This window comes from Agelaius phoeniceus, chromosome 26 (genome assembly GCF_051311805.1).
Source record: "Agelaius phoeniceus isolate bAgePho1 chromosome 26, bAgePho1.hap1, whole genome shotgun sequence".
Taxonomy (NCBI): Eukaryota; Metazoa; Chordata; class Aves; order Passeriformes; family Icteridae; genus Agelaius; species Agelaius phoeniceus.
Genome location: NC_135290.1, coordinates 6,412,026 through 6,439,718, shown reverse-complemented (window position 1 = coordinate 6,439,718; position 27,693 = coordinate 6,412,026). Strand labels below are relative to the sequence as shown.

The following is a 27,693-nucleotide window of genomic DNA, read 5'->3' as shown; positions in this document are numbered from 1 at the left end:
TCAGCTGTGTGAAAAAACGTATATATTCAGCACGCACTCAGTACAGTATAGCAACAAAAGCTACCATAATTTCCTTAGAAAACCAACAAACCACCAACTTCAAAACAACCACCAAAACTTCCCAAATCCTCCCCACCCTAGAGCACTGATCCTCAGCCTTCTGGGCCCAACAAGGCACCAGCGGCATGTGACCCCAGCCCCACACCATCCCTGCCTGACAAGGCACAGAGGGTGGTCCCAGATCTCTGGCAGCATCTCCTGCCTCAGCACCCAACTCCTCCTGTGGGGTCCGAGGTGCTGAGGGCGCTCCACCAGAGGGGCTGGGCCAGCATTTTGCTGGTGTGCTCTCCTGTGCAGTTATTTGGGGGACACACACATCAAAGAAAATGGGACAAGCTCTGGCTTACAGAACAGGAAAGCTGCACAGCGTCCCTGGGGCTGTACACAGCCCTAGGAATGTGCCACGGAGGAGAGGATTCCATCGCTGATCCTGTGGGGCTCCATGCTAGGATCACTGCAACAGTGTGCTTTCTGCTGGAGGCGGGGATGAGGCCGAAGAGAGGGAAGGAGCGGCATAGTGGTGGGGCTGGGAGCTGGCAGGGCCCTTGCCGCTGCACACAGAAGGGAGGTAGATTGGCTTTGGAGACCTCTTGCCTGGGAGGATGTCTTCGTGGACACCAGCTCGGTTCCTGGGGGAGGAGCCTGCTGCAGGGCCCTGAATCCCTGTGCTTGCCTTCTCCCAAAGCAAAGGTGTCTTGGAGCCTGTTCGTGCCGCTGGAAAGCTCTCAAACTTGTGCAGCAACTTCTCTCAAAACTTTTTAGCTCTGAAACTGCCACCACAGCTGCTGCAGGCAAAATCCCAACAGCTGGGGACAAGCCCAGAGGTGACGGCAGTGACATGCCGGGCAGGAGGGACCCTGGCTCCCTCCTTTTGCCCACCTGGCTGGACCGCAACCCTGATCCCAGCCCCTTTCCCTGCCCTGCCACACCAGTCCTGCTGCCACCCCTGCCCCGTGCACCATGGGGATAGCATGCATGATGGTTTCCATCCTCCCCCCTCCCCAGATCCCCATCCCCAGCGTCCCCTCTGCCATTAGTCTTGCTGCTCGTTCATCTCCATGTCTGACACCAGGATGTTCTTCTCAGCAGATTCACTGGGGTTGGAGGTGGTGCGACTGTAGCGAGCACTCTCAAAGGCGCCCCGCTCTGCGCTCTGTCGGCGCTTGTACAGGAAGACAACGACCCCCAGCACGGTGCACAGTGCCAGTGTCGACAGCACAACCACTGCGATGGCTGTTGTGTTCTCTGGCAGAGCTGCAGGGAGGAAAAGGCTGTTGAGAGGCAGACAGATGGCTCCTGTTCTCTGCTCAGCCTGCAGGAGAAGCTGAGGCTGGTGGGGCTCCAGCTAGACCCGTGTTTCTCGGCAGGGTGATTTAATCATAGAATGCCCCGAGTTGGAATGAACCCACAAAGGTCACCAAGTCCAACTCCTGGACCTGCACAGGACACCCCAAGAATCCCACCCTGTGCCTGAGAGTGCTGACCAAACACTTCCTGAGCTCTGGCAGTCTTGGGGCTGACCACTGCCCTGGAGAGCCTTTTTCCCCTGTGGCGGATCAGAGCAGGACAGGACTGGAATGAGATTAGCTCAGTTGGTTAAGCATGATGCTAATAACACCAAGGTTGTGGATTTGATTTCCGTATGGGTTACTTAAAGAACTGGACTCAATGATCCTTGATCCTGGTGGGTTCTTTCCAGCTCAGCATATTCTGTGACTCTGACAATCTGCTTTGGTGTTTTGTGGACATCTTGCTACTGGGCAGACCTCCTGGGGCTGGGCAGACTCCCTGGGTCTTTTGTGGTGTGTATGAACATTTAGCAGCTGCCTGGGATGGATCTTTGGGATCCTACCAGCAAACATGCTGGCCATCTCCCTGACTGACCAGGCAGTGTGGGCACTAGAAGGAGAGTCTGGCAAGCAGCTGGGCAGACACACACCTTCATGAAATGATGGCTCCTGCTGCTGAGGAGTCCTAAGTCAAGGCCAAAGTCACTTGGGAATGGAATTCCCCACCCATAAACCCCATTCCTTTCATCATTTACATAAGTCAGGCTGTGGCACAGGCTCCCAGTTCTGGTTTCCAGTCCCAGTACTATGCCCAGGCTGATGGTGCTACTCACCTGCTCTGGAAAAGCTGCTCTCCTCCACTGCAATGGCAACATAGACAGGTGAGTGCATAGCCACGACACCCTTCCATCTTCCCACAACCAGCAACTCTGGACCCACACTCTGCACTGCTCCCAGTGCTGCACCACACAGGCAACAGGTGATGAATAGCTGGGGTGGTCCTCTGGCTCTGCTCTACCACTGTCCCACCAGCCTCATCCTGTCTCAAGGAACTGACGCAGCCAATGAGACACATTGGGCACAGCCCATCACTGAGCCCAATGGAGACCTGTAAACCCCAACACCAACCCATACAAGGCCCTGCACTGGAATTACTGAAAACATGTGGTTGGTGCTGCCACTGTGACAGTTCTGCCATGCACGACCCTGCCCAGACCCCAGCTCACCCTACATCAGCCCAGAAGCCTCAAGCAGCAGAGGGGGCCCTACCTCGGGGGATCTTGCAAATGACCCCCATGGTTACGTTTGTGCAGGAGCCTAGACGCCACACGCCGTTGCTGCTCTGGATCCAGTAGCAGCTGTTCTGGCTAAGCATGCTGGGCCCCGTGTCATGCTGGCCCCAGTTGGAGTAGTTCACGGCACTGTTGTCATGCCAAACCAAGGTGCCACCTGGAAAATGGGAAAATTAGGCTTAAGGAAGCTGAAGAGGACACCCCACTTTTGCTCCAGTTCAGAAAGTACAAGGAAGTGTGACAGGGCTCTGGGAAGCCTGGTCTAGCGGAAGGTGGCCCTGTCCATGGCAGGGGGTGAGACTGGATTGGCCTTAAGGTATCTTCCAACCCAAACCATCCCATGATTCTGTGATTCTATGGTGGGGCGGTGCGATGAGGAGGACCAGGGGCTACAGCACACCTTCCTGAATCTGCAGGCTCCAGTGCCTTGAAGAAGGCTTTGGATTTCCTATCCCACCGAGCCAGAGGAGGGCACACGCAGTATGTCCAGCACAGCCTGAGACACTAGTGCACCTGGTCACACTATGGTATGAGCCCTCCTCACTGGTGCCACCACCAAAGGCTTCCTCTGCTCACCACAGACTTGGTGGGAGTTCATGGAGGTGCCTGAGTGAGTATCTCAAACCTCATTCCTTCCTTTGTACCTTTGGGGTTGAAGGTCATGCCCAGCCAGGCCCCCTTGGAAAGGCCCTCATACGCCTGGAGATGCTCCCACACAAAGACATTCTCCATTTCATCCTGGATGGACAACACTGTGCCGCCAACTGCAGAAGGAAGACTGTCATGGAGGAGCCCAGAACTGAGAGGACTGAGTTAGGGAGCAGCAGTGCCCAACAGGACAAAGTTCAGGACCCACCCATGAACCACATGACGACTGGGGAACCCTAACATGGAACAGCAAGGAGACAATGGCTGACCAAGGCTGGACAGGGGCACAGGGACAAGGGGGCTCTGCTGCACCCACAAACATCCTGGAGATCCCACTCTTTTCCACTTACAAGGATGCATCACCCTCCTTTACCACCCCAGCTCCCTCATACCTTTCTGGCACCTCTTCATGGCATCCTTCTGCCCAAGAGTGATCTCCATGTGGAAGGTGTAGCAGTGGTCCCGGAAGGGGATCCAGGACGAGTCCTCCAGTGATTTGGGACAGCTGCCACTGTAGGTCCACTTGTGCATGCGAGGGTGACCTGGGAAGCACATGGTACATTAAAGGTGTGGTGGGGCACAGGATCTTGGGGTCCCAGAGCACACTGGGGCACCCAGACCCACAAGGACATGCTCCAGAAGGTCTCTGGTGGGATGCCATCTCCAACCCTTGGTCACACCCCACCCAGACTACCCCAGGCCCCCTGGCCAGCACCTGTTTGGAACTGACAGATGCCCCCCTGCAGCCTGGTGTCACAGCCAGCTGTGCGCCAGCTCCCGTCCGTGTCCATGTAGGAGCAGCCAGTGATCTGTTGGGGCTCCCCATCCTGCCAGTTAGTGTAGATGAGATTCTCCTCCGTCAGCCACGAGTAGCTCCGGCCTCCCTGGAACATCACAGGGAGGAGGTGCCTGGGAGGCTGCTGTGATCCCTCCGGGGACCCGTGCCCCAGGTGCCTGCCCCCTTCCCTCACCTCATCATTGGCTAACCCAATCCAGAGCGGAGCCTGCAGGCTGCTGACGGCCTGTGTGAGGAAGGCCTGGCTGTAGGGGTTGGAGATGGTGGCCAGGGTGGCATTGAGGGTCTCGCAGAGCAGCAGCGCCTCGTGCCACCTGAGGGGTTTCTGCAGGATGCGGTAAGTGCTGTTGTGGTAAAAGAGGGTGCCAGTAGGAGAAGGGGGGAATGGTGCCTGCACAGGGCTCAGGGCCGGGTCTGGAGGAGAAAAGAGACATGGTCAGAGGGCACGGAGGATGTTCCTGCATCCCAGGTGGGTCACCCTTTTGTCCATCCCTACCCAGGTCAGTGTGTCCCTGGCAGTATTGTGCTGGTTGCACCTGGTGACATCCTGGTGCAACTGGGAAGGACAGAGGGACATCCTCAGGAATGACAAGCAGTGACACCCTAGCACCATCCCCACCTAGGAGCTGTCCACCAGGATGCACGACTCTGTGGGGACACACTGAGCCAGGTTGGTGTGCACAGGTTTGGGGCTGTCCCACAAAAGGCTGGGATCAGGGACCCACTCGCCTAAGTTAAGTCCGTCTCCTCAAGCTAAACCCATTGCCCCAGGTTCCCCAGTCCCATCACAGCATGGGGCACCAGGGTGGTAGTGACAGATCCTCAGCCAAGAGAGCTGGGGCTGTCCCCTCATCCCCCTCCTACCTATGCTCCGCTGGCAGACATAGCCATGTTTCTCCTCCAGGCAGCTCCGGTCATCCCAGCGTCCCGTGAAGAGGGGGGGTGAGCCATGCCACACCACAACGCAGTTGGTCTGCACAGCCAAACCACAAGGTCAGCACTGCTCTTAGCACTGTTGTCCTACACAGCAGAGATTCCCATGCCAGAAACCCCCACCCTGAAGGGCTGCATCCTGCACTGGCCTTGGAGAGCCACCCCAGCCCACGAAATCTTTCCTTTTCCAAGGCTGGGCCTGGCACTGTGGGACCTTCCTGAGGGAAGGGGGTGCTATGGGGAATCTCCCTCACCAGCTTGTCATTGGGGCTGGAGGAGCTGCAGCCTGAGGGCTCTCCGGGTGCCCAGCTCACGTGCCGCAGCGGTTCCCCCTCCACCCACTGGAACTCCCCCTGGGTATCGTGCAGGCCAATCCAGAGGTCCAAGGAGATGTTGGGCAGCATGGATGTGATGAAGGCTGCAAATGACAGGTGAGATGCTGAGGACCACCCCTGGCAGACAGAACCCTGGTGGGGTGGTGGGGCAGAGGAGACCTACCCTGCTCCAGGGGGCTGGCAATGGTGGCCAGGATGGCGCCCTGGTTCTCACACAACTGCTTCGCCTCTGGCCACTTCACTATCTCGCCTTTGTTGTGGCCATTGAAGCTGAAACACTGCAGACGCAGGGGCACAGGATGGGCCAGGAAGTGCAGCTGACCCCAACCCTGAGCCTTGCACTGTCCCTACTCTGCCCCATTCTGCCACAATGGTCCTTCTCCCCTTCACAAGCTCATGCGGGCCACCCCCCAACCCCTCTGGCCCTTTCACATCTCTCCTGGCAAACCTGTGCGCACACCTCACCTTCACCATCCCACAGCATGTCTCCCAGCATCCCTGTAAATGCACCCCCCAGCACTCCCCACAAAACATGTGCAGGCATCTCCATCCTGCCATTTTGCAGCCACCCCCTCTGTGGCTCCGCAGGGCTGGTGGAAGACTAGGAAATAGCCATCACCTCTCCATCCTGCCATCCCCTCTCCCATCCTGCTGTCCCCTCTCCCTCCAGTGGTACCTTGCTGAGGAAGGGCAGCCAGCCTTGGGGACAGCCCCCACTTGTGGCAGCAGGTACCGGAAAGAGGGAAGGCTTCACAGATGTCCCGTTGCTTCGCTTGCAGATGTAAGGAAGCGCTGTCATGCACTTCTGGTCCCCCCAGTCCTCTGTGGGAAGGGACAGGCTGGGCATGATGCCCCTCTGCACCGGTACCAGTGCCCCAGCCACTCAGAGCCCCATGTGGAGCCCTGCCCTGCCCTCACCTCGGCTGGCTGTCATGTACACACACTTCCTGTCCTTGCTGATGGGCCGAGGCTTGCCTGGTGCCCAAGAGACAAAGTTGAGGGGGGACCCATCAGACCACCTGGAACAGCATCAGGAGGATGAGCAGTGACTTGGTGAATGGGACAACTTGAATGCCCTAACTGGGAGCGTTTTCCACCACTACCCTCTTGGGTGAGGAATCTCCAGCCCAGCACCGCAGGATGAGACCCCTGAGATGCAGCTGCTGAGTCACAGCACTCTGAGATGTGGGGATAGTAGTGTGCAGGGACATAGTGGTATGGGGATGTCATGGGCACTGTAGGGTAGGGACGTCCAGGGATACAGTGGCTGTGACTTACTTGAACCTCCCGTCGTTCTCGTAGGTGTGCAGCCCAATCCACCAGTGCTGCTCCTGGCCCCTGGAGAACTGCACGCCCAGAGAGGACATATCAGTGCCCTTCAGGGACTGGAGAGTCTCTGGGGGCAACTGAGGCTGCCATGGGGATCAGACACCCTTCCCCAGCTTGCAAAAGCAAGGCAAAAAACATCACTTTGCTAAGCCCCAAACCCACCCCCAGGCATCAGGACCAGCCACCACATAAATCCATCATGACCCCAGCAAAGCCTAGCACCCCCAAATATGGTCCCTCCAGAAAAGGGTGAAAGAAGGCAAGGAAGAGCACCCACAAGGTAGCAGAGCCCATGGCCACTGGTGCCCTGGGATGTTCCTGTCCCCTTGGTACCTTCTTCAGGTTCTGGCCTAGGAAGTGCAGCTCGGCCTTGCTGTGCACTGATGTCAGCTCAGCCTGGAACCAGCTGCAGATGCGCTTTGCCTGCAGCCATGTTGAGTGGTGTTCAAAGAACTTGTATTCGGCCTCCTGGTACTTCACCCACTCTTTGCTGCCTGCAGGCACAGACCAGATCTCACACTGAAGCTGAAACCCCTGCCATGGTCACCCTGACAGGACACCCACATCCCTACTGGGCTGCTTTGCTTTTGTCCCTCTCCTGCAACGGAGCTGCAGTGGGATGCCTGGGTTCCCCTCCCTCCCACAACCCTGCCCAGGATCCATCCTCCTCTTAATAACACTGCATCAGACACCCATTGAAGACATCAGGTGGTCTATGCATGACCCGAAGTTGAGCCAGGAGAGGTTGAGGTTGGATATTAGGAAAAGGTTCTTCCCTCAGTGGGTGGTCAGGCACTGAACAGGCTCCCCAGGGCAGTAACTATGGCTCCAAGGCTGCCAGAGCTCAAGGAGCATTTGGACAACACTCTCAAGCACAGGGTGGGATTGCTGGGGTGCAGGGCCAGGAGCTGGACTCAATGGTCCTTGTGGGTCCTTTCCAACTCAAAATATTCTGTGAACTGTGTCAAAAGGCTGTGGCTAACACACCTTGGGTTGTGATCTCTGGCTCCTTCACATCGGCACCTGGAGAAAGGGCAAGAGAAGGTGTCAGTGGGGTGCAGGCTGGGATGCTCCCATGGATGCTTCTCTGCAAACCATCCATGGGCTACAACGGCAGGATGCCCCTCCTGAATTCCCCCAGAAGTGACAGTACCTCTCCCAGTCCCTGAATTAGGAATCACCCACCCTCCTCCCAAGGATTCCACCCTAAAGCCCATGCTCCTCCAGGTCAGTCACAGCTGATGGTTTTGGGGACCCCTTTGCCAGTACCTTTGGGCAGTTTGCAGATCCAGTCCAGCTGGGCTTCACACTGCATCGGCATCCACTGCAGGGAGGCCAGATCCAGCACTGTGCAGCTCCGGATGTCATCGTCATCATAGTTGCTGCGGTCAAAGTTGTGGTAGAAAAACTGGGGGTTGAGAGAGATGGGCAGTGTTGGTCCTTTCCACCAGCACCAGATTCGTCCCTCCCACAACTCAAATGCCTCCTGGACTCACCCCCAGCCCGTCGCTCCACCTCCAGCTCTGGTCCCCAGCAGGGTCCCGCCGGTTCAGGCCAATCCAGAACCAGTGCTGCTCATGGAGCTCCGGTTCTGACTCCCTATGGGGACCCAGGGAGACATGTGAGTACACAGCCCCCTTCAAACCAGAGGGGTTTATACTTATATGCAAATATATATTTATAATCAAGGCTTTTTCTGTTTGTTTTCAAAGCCTGCCATCCCCACATACCTGAAGATAGGAACTGGGATAACAGGCATGCCATCTCAGGACTGGAGCTGCTTTAAACCCAAGCTCCATCCCCAAATTACACTGAACTTCTTGCACATCTCCCACATTAGTCACACCAACTGATGCACCTTCTGTACACCGGTCTGTGCTCAGAGAGATCCATCCATCCATCCATCCATCCATCCATCCATCCATCCATCCATCCATCCATCCTTCCTTCCACTCACATGTGCTAGACCACCAGGAGGGCTGTGGGCTTGTGGCAAGCACACACCAGCAGTGGGACACACACTGATGCCCCCAGCCTCTCACCCAAAAATCTTGTTGAGGGTGTTGGCAACAAAATGCTCCTCCTCATAGCTGCCTAGGCTGAGCAGCTGGGCTCCCAGCTCCCGGCAGAATTCCTGTGCAGCGATCCACGTCTTCTTCTCTTGCAGCTTTTCGAAGCTGAATACCTGGGAAAGAAAAAACCCACAGCATGGGGGGCTCAACAGCAGAACAGGAGCAGAGCCCTGTTCCAACCTGCAGGCAGCCATGTCCCAGGACACAGTGGTGCCATCCAGCCCCAGCCAGGGTTGTGGAGTGCCTCTTGCAAGCACCAAAATGTGCCCCTTCACTCCCCTGCACTGGGGAGGCATGTGCATCCCCACACCAACCTGTCCAACCCCCCTTCACCTTGTAGCAGTGACGAAGCTTGGGGTCGGAGCTCCATCCTGGGGGGCAGGTGGCAGTGAGGCTGGGCGTGGGGAAAGGACTGGGCAGTTCAGGATTGACTGGGGTGCCCAAGTTCTGTCGACAGATGTACTTGGCCTTGAAGGTGCTGCAGTTCTTCACCTCCCACAGCCCCATGGAGCTGCCAGTGGCCAGGGCCACGCATCCACCCTTGTTGTAACCTGGAGTGCTCACGAGAGCAGGGGAGATGCCAGCCTTAGAGTTGGACTGTTCTGGGGGGCAGTGCCAGCCCTGCCCTCCAAGAAGGGGGAGTCCTCATCCCACCCCCATCCCTTACCGGGCTGGTTGCGGTTCCAGTGAGTGTATGTCACCTCATCACCGCTCAGCCAGTGGAATGCACCTGTCTCATTGATGTCCTGCAGAGCCGTCCAAAAATACTCCCCATCCCAGCCATAGATGAGACTGCTCACATATGCCTGCTCGAACCTGAAGGAACAGTGAGAGTGGGATCGTCCACTGAGACACTGAGCTGTCCATGATGCTCCAGCCCTTGGAAGTCACTTCCTTGCAGGGCTTGTTTTGGGGCAAACCCACCACCACTGGCATGGCACTGACCTGTTGGTGATGGTAACCAGCGTGGAGCTGTAGTCAGAGCACGTCTTACGGGCGTCACTGTAGGGGACACGGTCCTCACCCAGCCAGAAGCAGGATGGGCTGTGCCACTTCCAGCCCTGGGGACAGGTGACAGGGAGCATCCACCACTGCCCACCTGGACCTCCCCAGAAGGATGGGAGCAATCCCAGGGCACGAGAGCAACATCCCAAGTTCCCCACCACCGCCTCTGCCTTCTCCTGGGAGGTCTCCTGCCCCCAGCTGCCCCAGCTTGATCCCACTCAGCTTTGAGCTTCAACAAGCCCCTGGCCCCAGAGGACATGGCTACAAGGGAAAACAAACACCCAGGCAGCTTCAAAGCTGGGGAAACAGCTCTCCCTGCCAGTGTCAAGCCCCGGCCAGGGAGCAGGCAGGGGAACATAATCCTCCTCTTTACACTGCAGGACTGAGTCCAAAGCGAGTACCACCGCAGTCAGCTTTAATCCCCCGCCTTGTTGATGTTGGAGTCTCTCCGGGGTTGGAGACACAATAGTGTCTGTTTTCTGCCAGAGCAGGGTGGCCCTGGGGGTGGCAGCGGTGGTGGCAGAGTCGGGAGGGACATGGGGACTCATCTGCAAGAGGGGACACACACCCTTCACAAGGGTGAAGTGGCTCAGCCAAGGAGCCAAGTGGCTCCAGGCTCACGGACCCCCTGGAAGGGGGAAGCCTCACTAGGGTTCTACTCCTGGGTCCCCTGGGCATTGGAAGGACAGTGGGGGCACATGCCATATGCAGTGTCATCAGCACAGTGGGGAAGGAAGCAGGAGAGCAGCTTTGGGAAATGAAAACAACCACAAATCCCAGTTTTTCCTCCAAGTTCCTGCTCCTACAGCCTTTCTCCGAAGCTAGCAAATCCAGGTACAGACTCATAAGCTGGGTCCCTCTGGAACAGCATGGATGCAACTGAGCAACGAAGAAAGGAGGCCTGTCCTGGGACAATGCAATGTCCCCAGATGGGTCCCCAACCAGCACCAGCCTCAGCACCCCTAATACCCCAAGGGTGCACTCCCAGATACAGCACCACAAGTCCCTGTGATCTAAAAGAGGACCAGGACAGGATCCCCAACCTCAAGTGCTGCCTCCAGCTTCCAACTCCAGTGTGCCCCCACATCCCTCCTGATCTGCCTTTACCATTGCCCAAACCTCTATACTTCATTGCTTCCTTTTTAAGGCTGTTCCTGAAATAAAGGAGATTTTTTAAGGGGGAAAAAGCACCAAGGCCACCATGAAAAACCAGCGCAGTGGCTGGAGTGGATAGAACAGAATGCCTGAGCAAGATGTGCCTCCTCTCCACCAGCTTCTGCCTCTGGGTGGCAAAAGTCCTCATTGAGGATGAGTAAGTAGAGGAAGGATAGTTCTTGGTTCATTTCTCCCTTGCATTGGTTCATTTATCCCTCACAGCTCGTTTCCCAGCGCATCTCTGCTGGGCACCCAAGGCTAAGCTAAGACTGAGGCTGGAGAGCCAGGAGGGAGTTAAATCTCAACAGGGAGGCCTCAGGACCACTTTGGGGACACACAGATACATGGTAGCAGAACTCTGCAACTGAGTGTCTCATCCCCAGTACCTGTGGACAGCCACGGAGGCTCTTCCAGCTATGTCTGGCTGCCCTCAAATCTGGCTCTGCATGGCAGCTCTTCTGGCTGCTGTGCTCCCCCAAGCTCTGGCATAGCCAAGCAGCTGCTTGAAATGGGGCAAGGACATGGGAGGAGCCCAGCAGCACCTCTGGGAGCTGGCCTGGAGTGGCTGCTTGCTAGCCAGGGCGCAAGCATGCTGGCCAGCTCTGAAAGGCTGGGAGAGGTTCAAGAGCCACGCTGCTGCCAGACTCAGTGCTTGGAGGCTTTGAAGAGAACTACAAAAACCACTTCCCAGCAAGCGTGGGAACAGGCCGGCTTCAGCCCTGTGCGACGGCTGGGGAAACCGAGGCAGGGCACAGGCTGAGTGAGAATCTGCTGGTTTAGTGTCCCCAAAATGCCCATGCCCTGCCCGGAGGAGGCAACCTGCCATCTCGTCAAGGCATAGGGCTGGCAGCCACCTCCATCCTGCCAGGCTCCCACGTGCTCCTGTGTTTTAGCACAAAAAGAGGGAAGGGGAGATAAAATGAACATCCCTGCTGGCAGCCAAGGCTGCCTGATGGGGAAGAGTCTTGGACAATGTGCCCAGACGCATGTGTTTTGAGTCCCAATTTCTTCCCATGGACTCCTCTACCATGGCAGCAAGGGGCTCAGCAGCCCCAGAGTGCTCCAGCTCAGCAGCACTCAGGCACAGACCAGCTGCTCTGGGTACTGCTCATCAGGGCTCCCCAAAATGGTTTTAGGGAAAGGTTCCTTGAAGCCTCAAGCACCATGCAGAACCATGGAGCAGCCAGAACTACTGCTGCCCCATGTGCCCCTTACCTTTCGGCACCCGTGGTCATCCTCCTCCTTCTCCTGGCTCACCTGACCAGGCTTTTTGCAGATGGAGGGCAGGGTCTGGTTACAGGGGCTGTCATTCCACCTCCCTTCCTGCAGGATGGTAAAAAAAGTGGCAATGAGCCCATCTGACAGCCTGGGGAATGTCCCAGTCCCTTCATCCCTACATTCGGTCCAAAGACTTTACTTCCCTACACCAAATCCCCAACGATGATGAGATAGGTTCCTCCCATCCCAATGGCTCAGATGAGCTAGTCTGAACCCAGCTGGAGACACTCCCTGAGGAATGCCTTCCTCAGCAATGAGGATGCTGCAGTGCTCCCTGCAGAGGTGCAGGATAACTCCCCATCCCCTCCAGGTTCTCACCGGTCCCCAGATGGTAACACAGTCCTCCAGGCTGTCACGGAAGTTGTTAGGCTCAAAGGGGTGCCAGTACGTGAACCTCACAGGTGTCCCATCTGACCACTCAAAGTTCATTTGCAGCTTGAGGTCATTTAGGCCAATCCAGAGCTCCTCCACATCTGCCAGGACAGGAAGGGAGGGAGTAAAGTTCTCTCCTCCTGGCTGACCCTGTGCAGAACCCCCCATGACCTCAGCCCTCATGATGGAACTGGTCTCTGCACCAGCACCTGCCAAAACCCACTCAGGGCTCAGCTCTGAACTCCTTGTGCCAGTGGACAGGAGACGGCAGGACAGGGCAGGGCAGCTCCTGCCTGCAAGGATGGACCCCTGGAGTAGGAAATTACAAGGATATGGACCCCGAGAGTGGGAAACACAGGGACATTTCCCTGCAGCTTTCAGAGTGGGGCTAGCAGTATGGGAGTACAAGTTCAGGACTGCAAGCTCAGGTCCAGTGAACTACTGGTTTTCAACCATTCCTTTCCAGCACATCCCAGTCTGCTCCCAGCCTAGGGGCAGCAGTATTTCCTCTCCTTCCTCCACTCTCCTATACCTCCTTGCTGGCCTCCTCCAGCAAGTCCAGCAGGATTTTTTTTCCCATCTTTTCCTACATTAACTAGCTGGGACTAGCACTATTCCCAGCTGTAGCTGTGTAGTTTTGACTTAGCACTGCCTGCTCTGGGAACAGCTTTCACATTTGCTGGATGGAGGATGCACACAGATTATAGTCTCCTCCAGGGAACACAGCACCTCCCAGCCTGGGACCTCTGCTCCCTGCACAAGCACAAAGTCAACTCTGCAGCCTCCAGCACATCCAGGTACTTTTCCATGGACCCCATAAGCCAGGAAAGGGTCTGCTGGCACAGAAAGCTCCTCTTACCTTGCTTGATCTCCTTGGTGACAAATTCCAGCTCAGAGAGCGTGTGGATGCTGACCAAATCACCCCCGCTCCTCAGGCAGGTCTTCTTCGCCTCCTGCCAGCTCTTCTTCTCTCCTACCAGCCGGTAGCAATTGGACTGGAAGGGCTGCCAGCTGGGCTCACAGTCCACCTTCACCTCTGACCACGAGTCTGGCAGGACACAAAGCAGCCTGAGGGTTCCTGCCCAGCTATCCAGCCCTCTCCTTGGCAGGGAAAGGACCGCAGTCCTACAGGTGCTCAGCAGGCGAAGCCAAAGCCGCAGTGGGAAAGCCACGGCCAAAATATAAATGCACGGCAGTGCAAGGTGTGGGAATGGTCTCTTCAGAGCTCCAGGGACAAAACAAAATCCCTTCTGGCTGCAGAAGAATGAGGACAGAGCAGAGAGCATCCCCTCCCCTGGGGACCACGGGGACAAGCTGCTCTCCACCCCTCCCTTACCACCCAACCTGGAATGGCATAAAGCACTTGGAAATGTTCCTTGGGGATGACTTTTCCTAAATCTAGGGAGCTCAAGCCCTGCTCTGCACACCTAAGACACCAGCAAGCTGAGGATACCAGGGGCACCTATATGGGCAGCATCCCCTGACCAGGCTGGAGTGGGAGCACCAGATGAGTTATAGAGCTGCCCATTCCCAATGCTGGTCATCCCCTGCTCACCCGCCAGGAAGGGGTCAGCCGTGGCGTTGGGCTTCTTCTTGCAGACGTAGGGGAGGGCGATGCCACAGTCACGGTTCTGCCATCCCCCGGATGACTCGGTGCGAATCACCCCGCAGTTCTCCTCACTGGGGTTGTCGGGCTGGTCTGGAGAATGGGATAAGGAGGGGACAGGCTACTGGGGATAAGGAGGAGTCAGGACAGAGCCATCAATGCAGCTCTCCCGGCTTCAACACCATTAAAACCCCTTTTATTTTGTTATTTTGCATGACAAAGACATGACCCCTGGATTATTTATAGTACCCAGGATTATTTATAGTGCCTCAATGCACAAGAACCCAAAGGGTCACTGTTTTACCTGGAAATGTCAATAGCAGTCAAGGGGTCAAAATACCAGACCTGAACTTCTCCCACCTGTCCTCAAACCTACTCCAAGAGTATCACTGTTTTCCCCCAAATGCCTTTCAGTGATGGCATCAGGCATGATCAATGGGCCCTCTTCCCTCTGAGTACCCCAGGGTTAGGGATGGGTGTCTGCAGCTGGGAACCATTCCTCAGCCACACTCCAGCACTAAGGAGGGATGCAGCAACCCGCCAAACAAGGAATGACAATCCATGTTATCCACAGGGTCAACGAGTGTTTGCAGAGGGCCAATTCCCCCTTAGCATCCTGTGTCCCTGCTCCAGCTCCACAGATGTCCCAGGCTGTTACACAGGCCCCTGGGGCTCTGTCCCCATGCAGCAAGGGGATACCCTGCAGCAGCCTGGGCCACCTCCCTTGCCATGGAGCCACCTCTGGTGATCACTGGGTGTTCCTCAAGCCCCATCACCACCACAACCTCCCCTGTCTCACCATTCTCCCAGTTGAGGTACTTGAGGGGTGAGTTGTCTGACCACTGCCAGCCTCCATTGATGTCCAGGTCATTCAGGCCAATCCAGAGCGTGGAGCTGTACCCAGTCAACAGACCTGGAGCCAACACAGCCAGCGGGGCAGAATCAGTCCCCCAGCCCAGCTCAGTCCCCAGTTTGTCACCCCTCCAAACCTGGGGCAAGCAGAGCAAACTGGCTGTGGCAATGCCCACATTGCCATCAGCTCTGCTCCAGACGAGGAGTACACAGATAGGCTGCCAGAATCTCACCATTGATGTAGGTCTGCTCATGGATCTCTGTGATGCTCAGCAGGTTGGCCCCTTGCTGCTCACAGCTATTCCAGGCTTCCTGCCATGACAGGGTCGACTGGAAGTTGAACTGGTAGCAGCTGTTTGTGAGGTGGTCCTTGTCCCAAAAGGTCTCACAGTCATTGCCTGTGGGGATGAGCAGGTGAGCACCCAACACAGACACAAGAAAACCCCCAATAACCCAATAAACCCCAACAACATGCTGCTCTGGCACTGCAGACTGCTCGCAGGGGGAGATGAGAAGCCTGGAAGTCCCTAATAGAGGACTTGGGGTTTTTGCTCTTTTCCATGGGATGTGTCCCCCTACTTACTCTTTATGGGGCAGAAGCCCCACCGCTCATCCTTGCCATAGTCCTGGGTGGTGGCACACCAGAGGTGCCCATCCTCCCGTCCTGTGCTGGTGCACTCGTGAAACCACTGGTTGTCGTACTTGAAGGGGATGGTGCAGGGCTTCCCATGGGAGTTGCCCTGGATGGTGTAAATTTCTGAGGGAAAAGAGGAGGCCTTGCTTGAGGATGTGTCTATGGGGGCTGGAGAGAGTTTGGGGTGAGGGCTGCAGGTTGGCCCAGTGTGGGGGGCTATGCGGTGCCCGGAGGCTTCCCACTCCCCATCGCCCTGATCCTGCCTGGTTCTGCAGCCCCAACAAGCTGGGACTGCATTTCCCAGGCAGGACCTAGTTGCTGCAGCACCACAGCCTCAGCTCACATTTTGGGGTTGGTTTGAGTTACAGGAAAATACTAATGCCCAAGGAGGCGTTACCAGAGTAGGACATGGAGCACAGATCTTCCTCAGTGCCGTATGTTCTCCACTGTGAACCATGCACCTGGTCCCCCCTGTCCAGGGAGGAATTGCCCAGACGGGCACCTAGATGCTGCGAGAGCTGCTCCCCGAGCCCACGGCAGCTCCAGCGCATGTTGACTGACTCGCGGTCGCACTCATAGGTGGCCAAGAGGTGCAGCCCTGCTGTGGCATTGGTCCCATGCCATGATACTCCCAGGCACTGCATGGCCCCCACATTGAAGAGGCGATTTCGGGAGACCCATTTCCACTGCTGGGCTGGGGAACTGGCGTTGCAGCCCTTGGCCAGTCGCACCAGCGAGTCCTTGGTCTCCAGGCAGCCCTGCGTGCCCGTGTTGTAGATGAGAAAGACTTTGGAGTCTGGGGAGAGAACAAATGGAAAGGGTGAAAGCATCGCTGGGTGAGATTCAGTATGTGCCACGCATGGCCCTGACTCTTGACAGGATATTCTGGCTCTGTGCAAAGCAAGTTTTGGCATGCATCCCTGGGCACAGCACCTGGGATGCTAGGGACCACCACTTCCCTTCAGCACTGACTCAGGGTTTGCCCCAGTGCCTATTCCCGCTGGTGGGCTCTGGGCAGAGTGACACAGGTGGGTGTCTGTATCCACTGTGGCATCACCAAGGCTGGCTCTTGGGCATCGGACCCAGCACAAAGTGCTCACCCACTCTAACTGCATCGTTAGAGCTGTTTAAAACTGACCTCCCATGGGCAGCAGTTGGCTGCAGCATTCCCAGGCATTGCCATGATGCCAGTGATGAGAAGCCAATGGCTTCGGCACCAGCCATCTTCTCCAGGCAGAGAAAAACAGAGCAGGGAAATAGCACATCCATCACTGCTATGTGTGTGGGGACCTGCTAAAAACTATGGAGCAAACAGGAACTGCTGGGGAAGGTCTCCCATCCTGTGAAGGAAAATGCCTGCACAGCCTGTCCCAGCAAATACAAAATGTCATGTCAGGACCCTTTGGAATCCCAGCCCACGCATTGGGAGGAGGAAGCCAAGTGAGGGGAATTGCTGCCAGCAAACAGAGGTGCAGCCGATGAGGGAAGACAGGCCAAGATCAACCCTAACTCCACACACATCCCAGAGTCCTGCCTGCTGCCACGGGCCAACCATGATTCCTCAAAAAAATTCCCTGACCCCCACCATGTGACTTTATCCCAAAACCTGCATAAAACAGTAAATCCCAGACATTATGCTGGGACATGCTGCTCCAGCTGATGTATCAAGTTTAAAAGACACTTTATTTCTTCAAATGAATGTTTCTAAGCTAAAAAGCCACCTCAGGGTTTGTCACTGTCTCTTCTTATCTCAACACCCCAGCAAGAATCTTCCTAAAGCACCACATCAACACCACCACTTTTGTTGTTCTTTGTTATAAAACATCAACTTTTTTTCCACCACAAACATTCACCAGAAGTCCAAGTGAACTCACGGGCCCCACTATATTTAGCTTTGGTTTGCTTTGGTTTTTTGCCACTGTATGAATTTTTTGGGCTGAAAAGGTTTTCATTTCCTATATCCCCACAACCTCACCCTGCCCCAGCTCGGTTGTTACAGACAGCTCCTGCACATTCAAGCAACAAACACATTGGTTCACAGAACTTTTCCGCCCTGTGTATGAAAGGAAAAAAGAAGCGGAGGAAGACAGACATTTCCATTTCTTCTGGGAGTTCCAGCATCGACCCAGCTTTGTGTCCAAAATTATGTCAGAGGCCCCTTCCCCAGCCCAGATGACATTTTTTTGATTATGTCAAATGAACAAAAGTGAAGCTTGTTTGCAGGGCTTTATTTAATTTTAAATATTTATTTAGTATTTAATTAATTTAATAAAATTAAATTTTATTTAATTAATTTATTTATTTCATGTTAATGAAACATTTCATTTCACTGAAAATATTTCTAAAATCATGGCAAGTGAGAAAATAAGCAAAAATCTAGACAGGGCTGATTCTGGCTGGCTGAAGCTCAGGCTCCTTAAGCTGGTGCTGGTGTTTCTCCAGCTGGAACTGGCCTGATCCTGACTTGGACAGTGGGAGACCAACTCATCTCCCACCAAACACCTTCTCCCCATGCCAGCACCACCCAGGCCACACCCAGCCCATTGCTTTCCCCTTCCCACCTACAGTGAGTGCAGTGAAGCCCCTCCAGCACCAGGGCTATGGGGGTCTATAAGCAGGTTTGGGTGATGTAGCATCAGTGCTGTGACCCACTGGAGAAGGATGAGGCCTCCCTGGGGCCTGATACCACAGTGGCTCCTCTGCAAGGAGCCAAACACAGCACTTTGCTCCTTAGAACAGAAAAGCTGCTCTACTATCAGCATCACCACAGAGAGCATCAGCAACAGGACACCTGTGAGCCCTGTCTTGCAAGAAAAAATTAATATCAGGTTGGAAAAGCACTAGAGCAGCTCAGAAATCGGTGTCAGGGCGCTCAGTGCCACACTGGGGCTGGCAGCACCATGCAAGGGCCACACTCACCAGTGGTCTTGCAGTGGCACTGCATTCAAGGAAGACATCCAGACTGGAGGGGGCAGGCCTGGGGCCAGAGAAGCACAAAATACCATTTTACTCTAAAAAGAGAAGAGCTGGAAGTAGGAAATTATAGGCTACGGGATGTGGGCAGCCCTTGCATTCTGCAAGCAGCTCGGCCCATTGGCTCAAAGAAGGCAGGAGAGGCCACGCAGTGTGTCCCCAGTGTCAGCTGGGCCATGGAGGAATGGGAAAGCTCCAGCACCAGCTCAGCCCTGGCATCCCCCTCAGCTCTTCCAGCAAAACTGCTTGCTGTGCACTGCTGGGGAGGAGCTGGGGGGGATGACCCGCATTGGCTCAACACCAGGCAGCAAAGCTATGTTTCATCAAAAACACACCTTTCTTTCCCTAATATCTATGGAATTTGGAATTGACTGGGTCCATCGTGTCCATGACATTGGCAGTGGTGCTTGGATAAGCTCCTGGGCACTGAAAGGAGCATTCAGCATTCCTGAGCCCAGGATACATGTTTAGTTGGGTGGGAGGAGGCAAGTTTGGATCAATGAATCCCTTTCCCCAAGCTGGTATTCTGCAGAGCAAACCCAATCCTTGCAGGAGGTGTCTCCAGAGGAGCATCCCAAGGAGACTGGGAATGTCCCTATGCCTTCCAGGACCTGCTGTCCTGCTCTACCATCAGTAGCCATGGCACAGCTATGGCTGACTCCTTTCAGAGATGTTCCTCAGGTTTTGGTACCATCTGTGGACCTGAAATCACACAGGCAGAACTTTCCAAATGCCCCCCAGTTATGCAAACCAAATCACATCAACACCTACAGATCCTTCCCAAAGAGGGGCTTCCTCTGGCACAGGACAAAGAGCACTGGAAAACACAATCCTGCTGGATGATCTGCCTGAAATCACCAAAATTAAACCAGGGCTGGTATTGGCACACTCCATCCCTCCCTCCTGCATCCTCCCTCTTTTGAGCAGGGCCAGCTTGGAGCAGCTCTAACCCATCACATTCTGGTCCTCCTCCTCTGTGGAGGACTTGTGAAAGCAAAGCAAAATCCCACACACTTCCATCAAGGATGGTGTCTTGCTCCAGCCATGCAGCCACTGGGATGCTGCCTTCAGCCTACTGGTGGGATCACAGAAAGCAGCTGGTGCTACAAGGCAGTGTGATGGTGGGGACAGGGGGAACCGGGACTGAAAGCAGGACACTGGCTCTGCCAGCAGAAACACTCTCCTCACCCACGTGGGAAATACTGGGTGCTCATGCCTGAGCACCACAGGAGAAACTGGCCTTGGCACTGGTGGCTGAACACTGCAGGGATGGAGAAGCTGCCATCTTTTGAGGCAGCTCTCAAGGGAGCTTTTACACCCTGTGCTGGCTCCAAGTTCTTTTTCTCACTCAACTCTCACTCAACTCAACTCTCACAGCTCAACCCTTTCCACAACAGCTTTACCATCCTCAAGAAAATATGGAAAACTGCACAAACTTTCAGCTGTTTTGGGGACTGTGGGCAGCACTGGATGAGAGAGGCCACAAGGACAGTGGACAGAGAAAGCCCTGCAGCACAGCATGGATGGGCATCCTTGGCATCACCCAGCCCCAAGCACATTCCAGCTCAGCCACCCACAACACCCAGAGCATCCCTGCTCCATTGCATTTGTTACCCTCCTATCACCAGCAGGGAGCAAATTCAAAAAAGGACCCCAGCCCCAGTTATCCTGGACTGGAGCAGCTCCAGGGCTCTGGCTTCAGTTACAACTGAAAGCAAATGCTGTCCCCAACATGTCAGTGCTGCGAGGCTCTGATACCACATCCCTGACAGCCCCTGCCACCTCTCTGGCTCCTCTGTGAGGGTGATCATGGCACCGTGTGATGCCAGAGCCCCTTGCAAACCTCTGGAACTCAGCCCTGCCCTGCAGCTGCCCTGGGAAAGGTGCTCCCTGCCCTTGTTCTCACTCAAGGTTCCCCTTTATGTGGGATGTCCCAAAAAATACAGCTCCAAGTTGCTTGTGCAGGAGTCTGAACACCTCCAGAGCCACAGGGACGGATCCCTCTCGGAGATTCCTGTGCTGCAGACACACACTGGATATGATTTGCTCCAAACCAGCCGGTAAAGGCAGCAAAGCCTTGAAGACCACAAGGTGCCCTAGCCATGCCAGCAAACAGGGCTCCACTGGCACTCTGAGACTCATGAGCTCCCTCAGGGGCTGCAGCCCTCTGTGCTTACTAACACCTTCATTTGGATTTGTGAGCCCAGGAAAAGGTTTTACCTGTAACGTCCTGCAGCAAGAAACCCACCCTTCACTTGCAAGGTGAAGAAAGGAATCCCCCTTTCAGCCTGAACCTCCTCATGTAATGTTTCTCACCTGCCAGCAAATAGGGCATAGCAGCCCCAAGCCACCGACTCCAAACCACCATCTTTTCAGCCCATTTTTGCAGCCCAAGGGTGAACAGTGGCTCTGAAACCCACACGGCCCTGATGAGTGGAAAACTGTGGGATCTGGGAACTCATTCACAATAAACATGGTGGGGATGCACCAAGTATGGGGGAAAGATCAGCAGCAGAGAAGAAAAATTCCCCTGGCATTAAAAAAAAACAGAGAAAAATATGACCAAAAAATGCAGTCAGGCTGGAAGAGCTGGGGATGTTCAGCCTGGAGAAGTTTCCGGGGAGACCTTAGAGCTCCTTCCAGTGCCTAAAGGGGCTCCAGGAGAGCTGGACAGGGACTTTGGACAAGGGCCTGGAGTGACAGGACAGTGGCTTTAAGCTGGAGGAGGGCAGGGTTAGATGGGAAGAAATTCTTCCCTGTGAGGGTGGAGTGGCCCTGGCACAGGTTGCCCAGAGAATCTGTGACTGTCCCACCCCTGGGAATGTCCAAGCCTGGTTGGATGGGGCTTGAAGCAGTCCACACTAGTGGAAGTTGCCCCTGGGTCTTTAAGGACCCTTTCAACCCAAGCCATTTTGAGACTCCATAAAGAAACAAAAATCATTGCTCATGGAACACCGGAGAGTTTCACCTGACAGAGCATCAGCTGGGCCCAGCTTGCACAGCCCTGAGGAAGAGAAGGAACTGCTGGAATGGGGAGACACCAGCCCAACAATTCACCTTCCAGTGACATTTGGGAGGGCAGGACCCCAGGACTCCCCCTGATCATGCCCAGACAGTTCTGCTGAGGGATACACCAGGGTCACAGAAAAGTCCCAACTCCATCTTGAATTTCATATTACTGGACAAATTATTCCTCTGGAGGAAAATCCTCTTGCTGGAGAGAAGTTGCCAGCAAAGTCCAGCTCCAGCAGTCAGCCCAGGCATGGCTGATGCTTACAGTCTTGGTGTGGAGAAGAGCAAAAAGCATAGCCACTGCCATGAAGAGCACCAATTTTTGGCCACAGGAAAGAAGCCTGTGCATCCTTCTATGATCTGGGAATGGGAAACAGTGATAAAAGCATCAGCTGTGCCCATGGGAGCTCCCAACAGCAGAGCTTGAGCATCCCTGCTGCCAGTGATAACGGGACACGAGAGCATTCCCAGCCTGCAGGAGGGACAACATGGCTCTACCTCACCCCCAGCTGCCTCTGACATCAGTAACTCCATGCAACTCCTTAGAGAGGAACTTCAGACCAAGAAAAAAAAAAAACCAAAAAAAAAAAAAACCTACCAAAAAAAAAAAAAAAAAAAAAAAAAAAAAAAAAACGGGAAGGAAATGCCGTTCTGGCAGGCCCAGGACACGTCTGGCTCAAGAAAGTCACCAGTCCTGTCTGCTCCTGAGTTGAGAGGGGACACAACCCCCACCCCTGACACTCCTAAATTAGAGGTTTACAGCAAATGAGCAATGATGCCCAACATCCCACAGCATCACTCAGCACAGCACAACCCTGAGGCTAGGCTGGGGCCAGACTTGCCAGAAGCAGCTCTGGGTGCTCCAAGCCAAGCTCCAGAATAAAAGAGGGTGGTTGTTGTTCTGTTTTAATAACAGACCTCAGGGAGTTAAGGACCTCTTGCTACAAAGAAGAAAGTGAAGCTTCTGATAGTCTGGCTATGGAGGGTATGGAGAGGCTGGATGTGCACTTGGAGCTGAGAAACTCCTCTTGGCTGGCCCAGCAGACAGAGAGAAACTGTTGTTTATATGGTAGGAGCTGTATGTGATGAGCTCCTTACTTGGCTACCTACCACCCTGCTCACTCCTGCTGTCTCATAAAGGCCCCATACTTCATTTCAGCCTCTCTGCACACATTAAGAAGCCCATTCTCCCAACATCCTGCCTGGGTCACAGATGAATGAATGCATTCCAGAAGGGATGCCTGTCCCTTGGCAGCCCAAGGGACTCACCACAGCAGTGGCCACAAGGGAGACAAGAGCCCCAGAATCTGCCCTCCAGTACCCAGTAAAGGACAGAAGGATGGAAATTTTCTCCAATTTCTCCCTAGACCTGGCCCAGGCTCCAGCCCTGCAGCAGCTGCATTCACCCAGAGGTTCTGACTCCCAAGGAATGCAGGGACATGAAGGCAGCACTATCCTTCGAATGGGCTCCAGCCAGGATGGAGGAGTGCAATGGATTCCACCAAGAACATAGTGGGAGAGGCAAAGGCTCTCTCCCAGGATACAGTGGTCACTCACTCCTGAGAACTGCTCTAGCCCCAGATCCTCTGACTGTCCCCATTCCTTCAACCGCCAGCACCCCAGAGCCCCAGGACAGCAAAATGGTGAGTGGTGTGATGTGACATGCAGGACAGCCCTGACATGTCCTCATAGACAGGGTGCTTCCAGCACAGTTGGCAGAGGACTTATCAAATATTTCAAAACTACGAAAGAAACTCCCCCCAAAATGATGAAAGATCCATAGATTTCTTCTCTGTTGTTTTTCCAGTACCACTCCTAATGTTACTTCCCTGAGCAGTGGTATCACTGTCTCTGGACAGGGGCACCCCTATTCACCAAACCTAAGAACATTCACACTACCAGGGGCAGTCTCTGGTGTCCCACATACATATATATTTTTTAATTAAAATTATATTTACCATGAAACTTCCCACCAGCTGCCCTTTATCTGCCTCATGCCCAGCACTTCCAGACCTGGCATTACTGGGGTAATGGGGCCTTTACTACAGATCCCCAAGCTGCCATGTTGGGATTCAGACAGAGGAATGGGAAAAGCTCAATCTGTCCATTCCACCTATGCACCATCCTGCAAACAAGGCTGTTTTACATGGAAAATCCCATATGCGTCCCTATTGCGACATCACCAAGTGCAGCGGAGAAGTGGAGGAAGACAGACTTCCCCTTTTCTTCTGGGAGTTCCAGCATCGACCCAGCTTTGTGTCCAAAATTATGTTAGAGGCCCCTTCCCCAGCAGTATAATTTCCCCATGGAAATTATACTGGAAAATACTCTGTGCCCCCTGAAACCACCAAACCTTTGCTCCCAGACTAAAGAGTGCTCCCAGGAATTTGCAAATCAATCCACTAATCATCTTCTAGCCCTTAAGAAATTACAGATGGGCTCTTTAACAAGAAGAGCATCTGTGTGGGTCTCTTTTGGGCTGCAAGCAATCTTAGGAATGAGAAAAATGTTGATGCTCTGCGAGCTGTGCACAGTTCAGATTAATTAAAATCCTACTCCTCACTGCACGTGAAGAAACAAATTTTACAAATTGCTTAAACAACCGATCAGGAAATGCTGGCTTAGGCTGGGTTGGAGTGGGTGGGAGGGCAGCTACCACTCCCCCTCCCACTCAAGATCCAGCCACATTCATGGAGCTGAGCAGAGCATGATGATCAAGTGTGCAACACTGGGACCTCTGGCAGAGCTGGACCAAAGCCTTCCCTTCCCTGCTCCAAGCACCCACCGAGTCAATGGGACCAGAGCCTCTTGTGATGGATTTATCATCTGGAAAAAATTATTTAGTACAGAGGGATGATAACACCCTCAGCACACATTTGTTTTGCTTTTGGGGCAAAATGTTTCCTTGGAAAACACTTACGGAAGTAATACTTAAAGAGAGTGCCTCTGCCTGGAGGGAAAGGTGCAAAATCCAGCCAGAGAGAAAACGAAACCAGAGAGAAAAATCTGCAACGTGGCTTTAACCATCACCAAGACCTCAATGCCTGAAAATGCCTTTGCACACACTGTCAAGGAGCACCTCCCCATGGGAAACCACCTGGGGTCCCCATACCAGCTGGGTGGCTTTAGGGGAACAGGACAGTTTTGCAGTTGAACAGTTTTGCACAGAAGGTTAAATTAAATCTCTTTTCACTCTTGTCATCCCCATCCCCAAGCCTGCTGCCACGTCCCAGTGCTGCTGTGGCTGCAAATGGTGGGGAGGTGAGTTCTCCACTGTCCCTTGTGCCCTGCCAGGTTCCAGCTCTGACCCCTTTTCCTGCTCCCAAACAGTCTGAAGAAGATCGAGATATAATTTCTTGGGACTGCATTTGCCATGCAACAAGCTATTTCCATTATGAAAGGGGAAAATGGGGGGGAAATTCACGTAAAGGCTGCTCTGTTTGCTCTACAGGCTGTAAATTCTTTCCAGGTCCCTTTTGCATTCTCTCTTACCCCACAGCTGACATGGCAGGACCTACACTGAGCACTGGATAGGTGAGAAGTCGATCCAGCACCAAGTCCTGGCATTGAGATAAGGACCTTGTCCTGCCTGCAGCCATGGCAGGATGGCAGCTGCTGCCTCAGTTTCCCTGAGAAGGTATGCGGGTGCCCACACAACACTGCACAGATGGGTGAACTGAAGGAGATATTCCAGCAAGGAGCCCCAAACCTCCAGCCAAGAGCTCTGCTCCACCTTTCTGGCTATCCTGGAGGTGAGGGTTTGGCACAAACCTCTCAAAGAAGTAAGAGCTCCCCAGGGGAATCAATGCTTGTCTGCTGGGTTGGCCCCCACTGAAAGCGTCTTTGTGAACAAGGAACTCTTGGGACTATTCCATCCTGATCCCAAACTCCCAGTAAGGATCCTCTCTGAGCTGCAATCCAGGCTGGTGCTGGGGGATCCTGGATGTGGCACCTCCATTGGTGCCATCCTCTGCCCCCTTCATCCATCAGGTCTGAAAGAGGACTGATCCAGGGCAGGAGCAGCTGAAAGTGGGGATGGGGAGGAGAAAGAGCTGAGGGTGCTCAGCACCAGCAAGGCATGAGTGACACGGCCCTGCGGGCTGGCGGCCGCTGAAAGCCGCCTTGTTCCTCGCCCAGGCCCAGCATGGGGTCGGCTGCCACCGCTCCCGCCCCACGGCCGGATAGAGGTGCCTCTGTCCTCAGAATTGCCAGACTTGGATCCCACTGACATTTTTTGGGATGAAACAGCCAGAATCAGCCTGTAAAGGCAGCAGAACCTTGCTGAAATGAAATAACTCCCTAAAAGCCCACAGAAGGAGGAATTCACAGCCCTCAAGTAAATTATGGGGAGGTCTAACAGGAATTCAGCTGTGAGAAGTCCAGCTGAGATGTCTACAAACAGCAGCAAACCCTGACCACTCTTCCAAGTGCCCCAGGGTACAGGGGTCTCCTTTCCCATTGCTTCCTACTTTCTCCATCTCCCAGCCAAGCAGTTTCTCCTCTGATGCCAGAACCGACCCCTTGCTTGGCATGGGATTGCTGCCCACTGTCATCAAGTCCATGTTTGCCCCTTGAGTGAGGCATCTCAGCCCCAGGCACTGTGAAACTGAGGGGAGAGGGGAAAGCCCTGGAGGGGCAAGGGGATATGGGAGAGGGGATCAGTGTGTTCCTATGCTGCCGCTTCCAAATCTGCTTTGGATTTGCTAAATGTGCTCTGACAAAATAGGCCAAGGGATTACAGCTATTTTTGGGCAAAAGTAGCCAATTTTGCTCTTTTCAAATCTTAAAATTTTCTGAATAGAGCCAAAATAATTCAAGGAAGTCCCAAAAGCAGTTCTTTAGTTCTAGGCTAGACTGTCTTGGGATGAAAAGGGTCTCCAACGGCAATTTCAGGGGCCATGAAGAGGAGCCTCCAGTGTCTGGCTCATGTGCCTTCAGAAGGTTAAAAAAAGATAAAATACAACCCGTTGAATTTACTGTGAAGACTTACTAGAAGAAAAAAAAAAAGTTTGCAAATACACACTTGGACCCCGATCCGATCAAAAAAAGATTTTATGAAAATCTTTTTCATAAGATTAAAGGGGAGTGGGTCAGGATGGGAGAGGGCGGCAAGCTCCAACAAACGCCTTCGGCCCCTTCCCGACCTCCCGCTCCGCGAACTGCCCTCCCCGGAGACACAAAGGGCCGGCGAGGGGCTGCGGAGCGGAGCGGGCCGGCGGCCGCCCTAGGCCCAGGAGCCCCCCTGGCCCCCCTCGCGGCCGCGGAAGCGTTTCCGCCGGCCTCGGCCGGCGCTGCGTGGCTGCTCGGCGCGGGGAGTTAAACTCAAGAGTGATAAAAGGGAGTGAAAACGCGGCGGAATGGGAAGAAAACAGGGTGCGACCAAACTGCAGAAAACAAAACGCGGCGGAAGGCACTACGACCGGAGAGGGATGGAGTAAAACAAACCGTAGTAAAAGCAAATAAAACATTCCGCGAGGAAATAAGCCACAGCGATGTGATCCGCGTTAGAGCGAGGCGGCCCCCCCCGCCCTGCGCGCCGCCGCCGGGGTCCCGCCACCCCCTCCCCGGGGGAGCCCGGCCGGGGGGGGCGTCCCCCAGCCCTGGTCTGGCTCCTCGACGTGGTTTGGCTCCTCGCCCCCCCTTTTCCCCCCGATAATAAAACTCGGGAAAGTGGAGGGAGGGAGAGCGCGGTCCCACCTGGGTGCGCAGCGCCGAGCACCAGCTGGAGCCCGACGAGGCAGCAGAGGAGGCAGCAGAGGGGGCCGCGGAGGGGGGGGCACAGCGGGGAGCAGACGGGCCGCGGTCCCGCTGAGCCGCGCCCCATCCCCGGCGCTGCCCGCTCCGCTCCGCTCGGGCCCCTCCTGCCGCTCCTGCCGAGCCGGGAACGCGGACGGGGAGAGGGGTGAGGGGAGGGGGAGAAGGAGGAGGAGGAGGAGGAGGAGGAGAGACGCGAGCGGGAAAGGGAGGGAAGGGGGGGGGGGGGAATGTTACAAAATAAAATAAGAAAAAAAAACTGAAGCGTGCTCGCCGGGCTCAGACACTGCGTCAGCAG

The 27,693-nt window shown here is 54.7% G+C and overlaps 1 protein-coding gene across 3 annotated transcripts; it reads right to left on the bottom strand.

The window, feature by feature from the left end:
* On the bottom strand, nucleotides 1-27,693 carry MRC2 (mannose receptor C-type 2). Of its 3 annotated transcripts, XM_054649688.2 has the most exons (30): nucleotides 27,339-27,690; nucleotides 16,054-16,452; nucleotides 15,606-15,779; nucleotides 15,256-15,420; nucleotides 14,970-15,083; nucleotides 14,120-14,263; nucleotides 13,424-13,612; nucleotides 12,511-12,665; nucleotides 12,130-12,237; nucleotides 9,700-9,815; nucleotides 9,422-9,570; nucleotides 9,088-9,305; nucleotides 8,725-8,867; nucleotides 8,179-8,281; nucleotides 7,952-8,090; nucleotides 7,670-7,705; nucleotides 7,016-7,176; nucleotides 6,632-6,699; nucleotides 6,272-6,372; nucleotides 6,030-6,175; nucleotides 5,517-5,631; nucleotides 5,273-5,436; nucleotides 4,950-5,058; nucleotides 4,261-4,499; nucleotides 4,005-4,173; nucleotides 3,682-3,831; nucleotides 3,286-3,405; nucleotides 2,619-2,798; nucleotides 2,183-2,209; nucleotides 1-1,314 (listed from the first exon to the last, which is right to left on the bottom strand). In XM_054649688.2, the coding sequence occupies exons 1-30, from the start codon at nucleotides 27,463-27,465 to the stop codon at nucleotides 1,094-1,096; spliced, it is 4,449 nt and encodes a 1,482-aa protein (XP_054505663.2). In that variant the 5' UTR covers nucleotides 27,466-27,690; the 3' UTR covers nucleotides 1-1,093. The 3 variants fall into 3 exon arrangements, with proteins under 3 accessions (XP_054505663.2, XP_077046938.1, XP_077046939.1); XM_077190823.1 differs by lacking the exons at nucleotides 5,273-5,436; nucleotides 5,517-5,631 and having other exon boundaries at nucleotides 27,339-27,693; XM_077190824.1 differs by lacking the exons at nucleotides 15,606-15,779; nucleotides 16,054-16,452; nucleotides 27,339-27,690 and having other exon boundaries at nucleotides 14,120-14,291; nucleotides 15,256-15,393.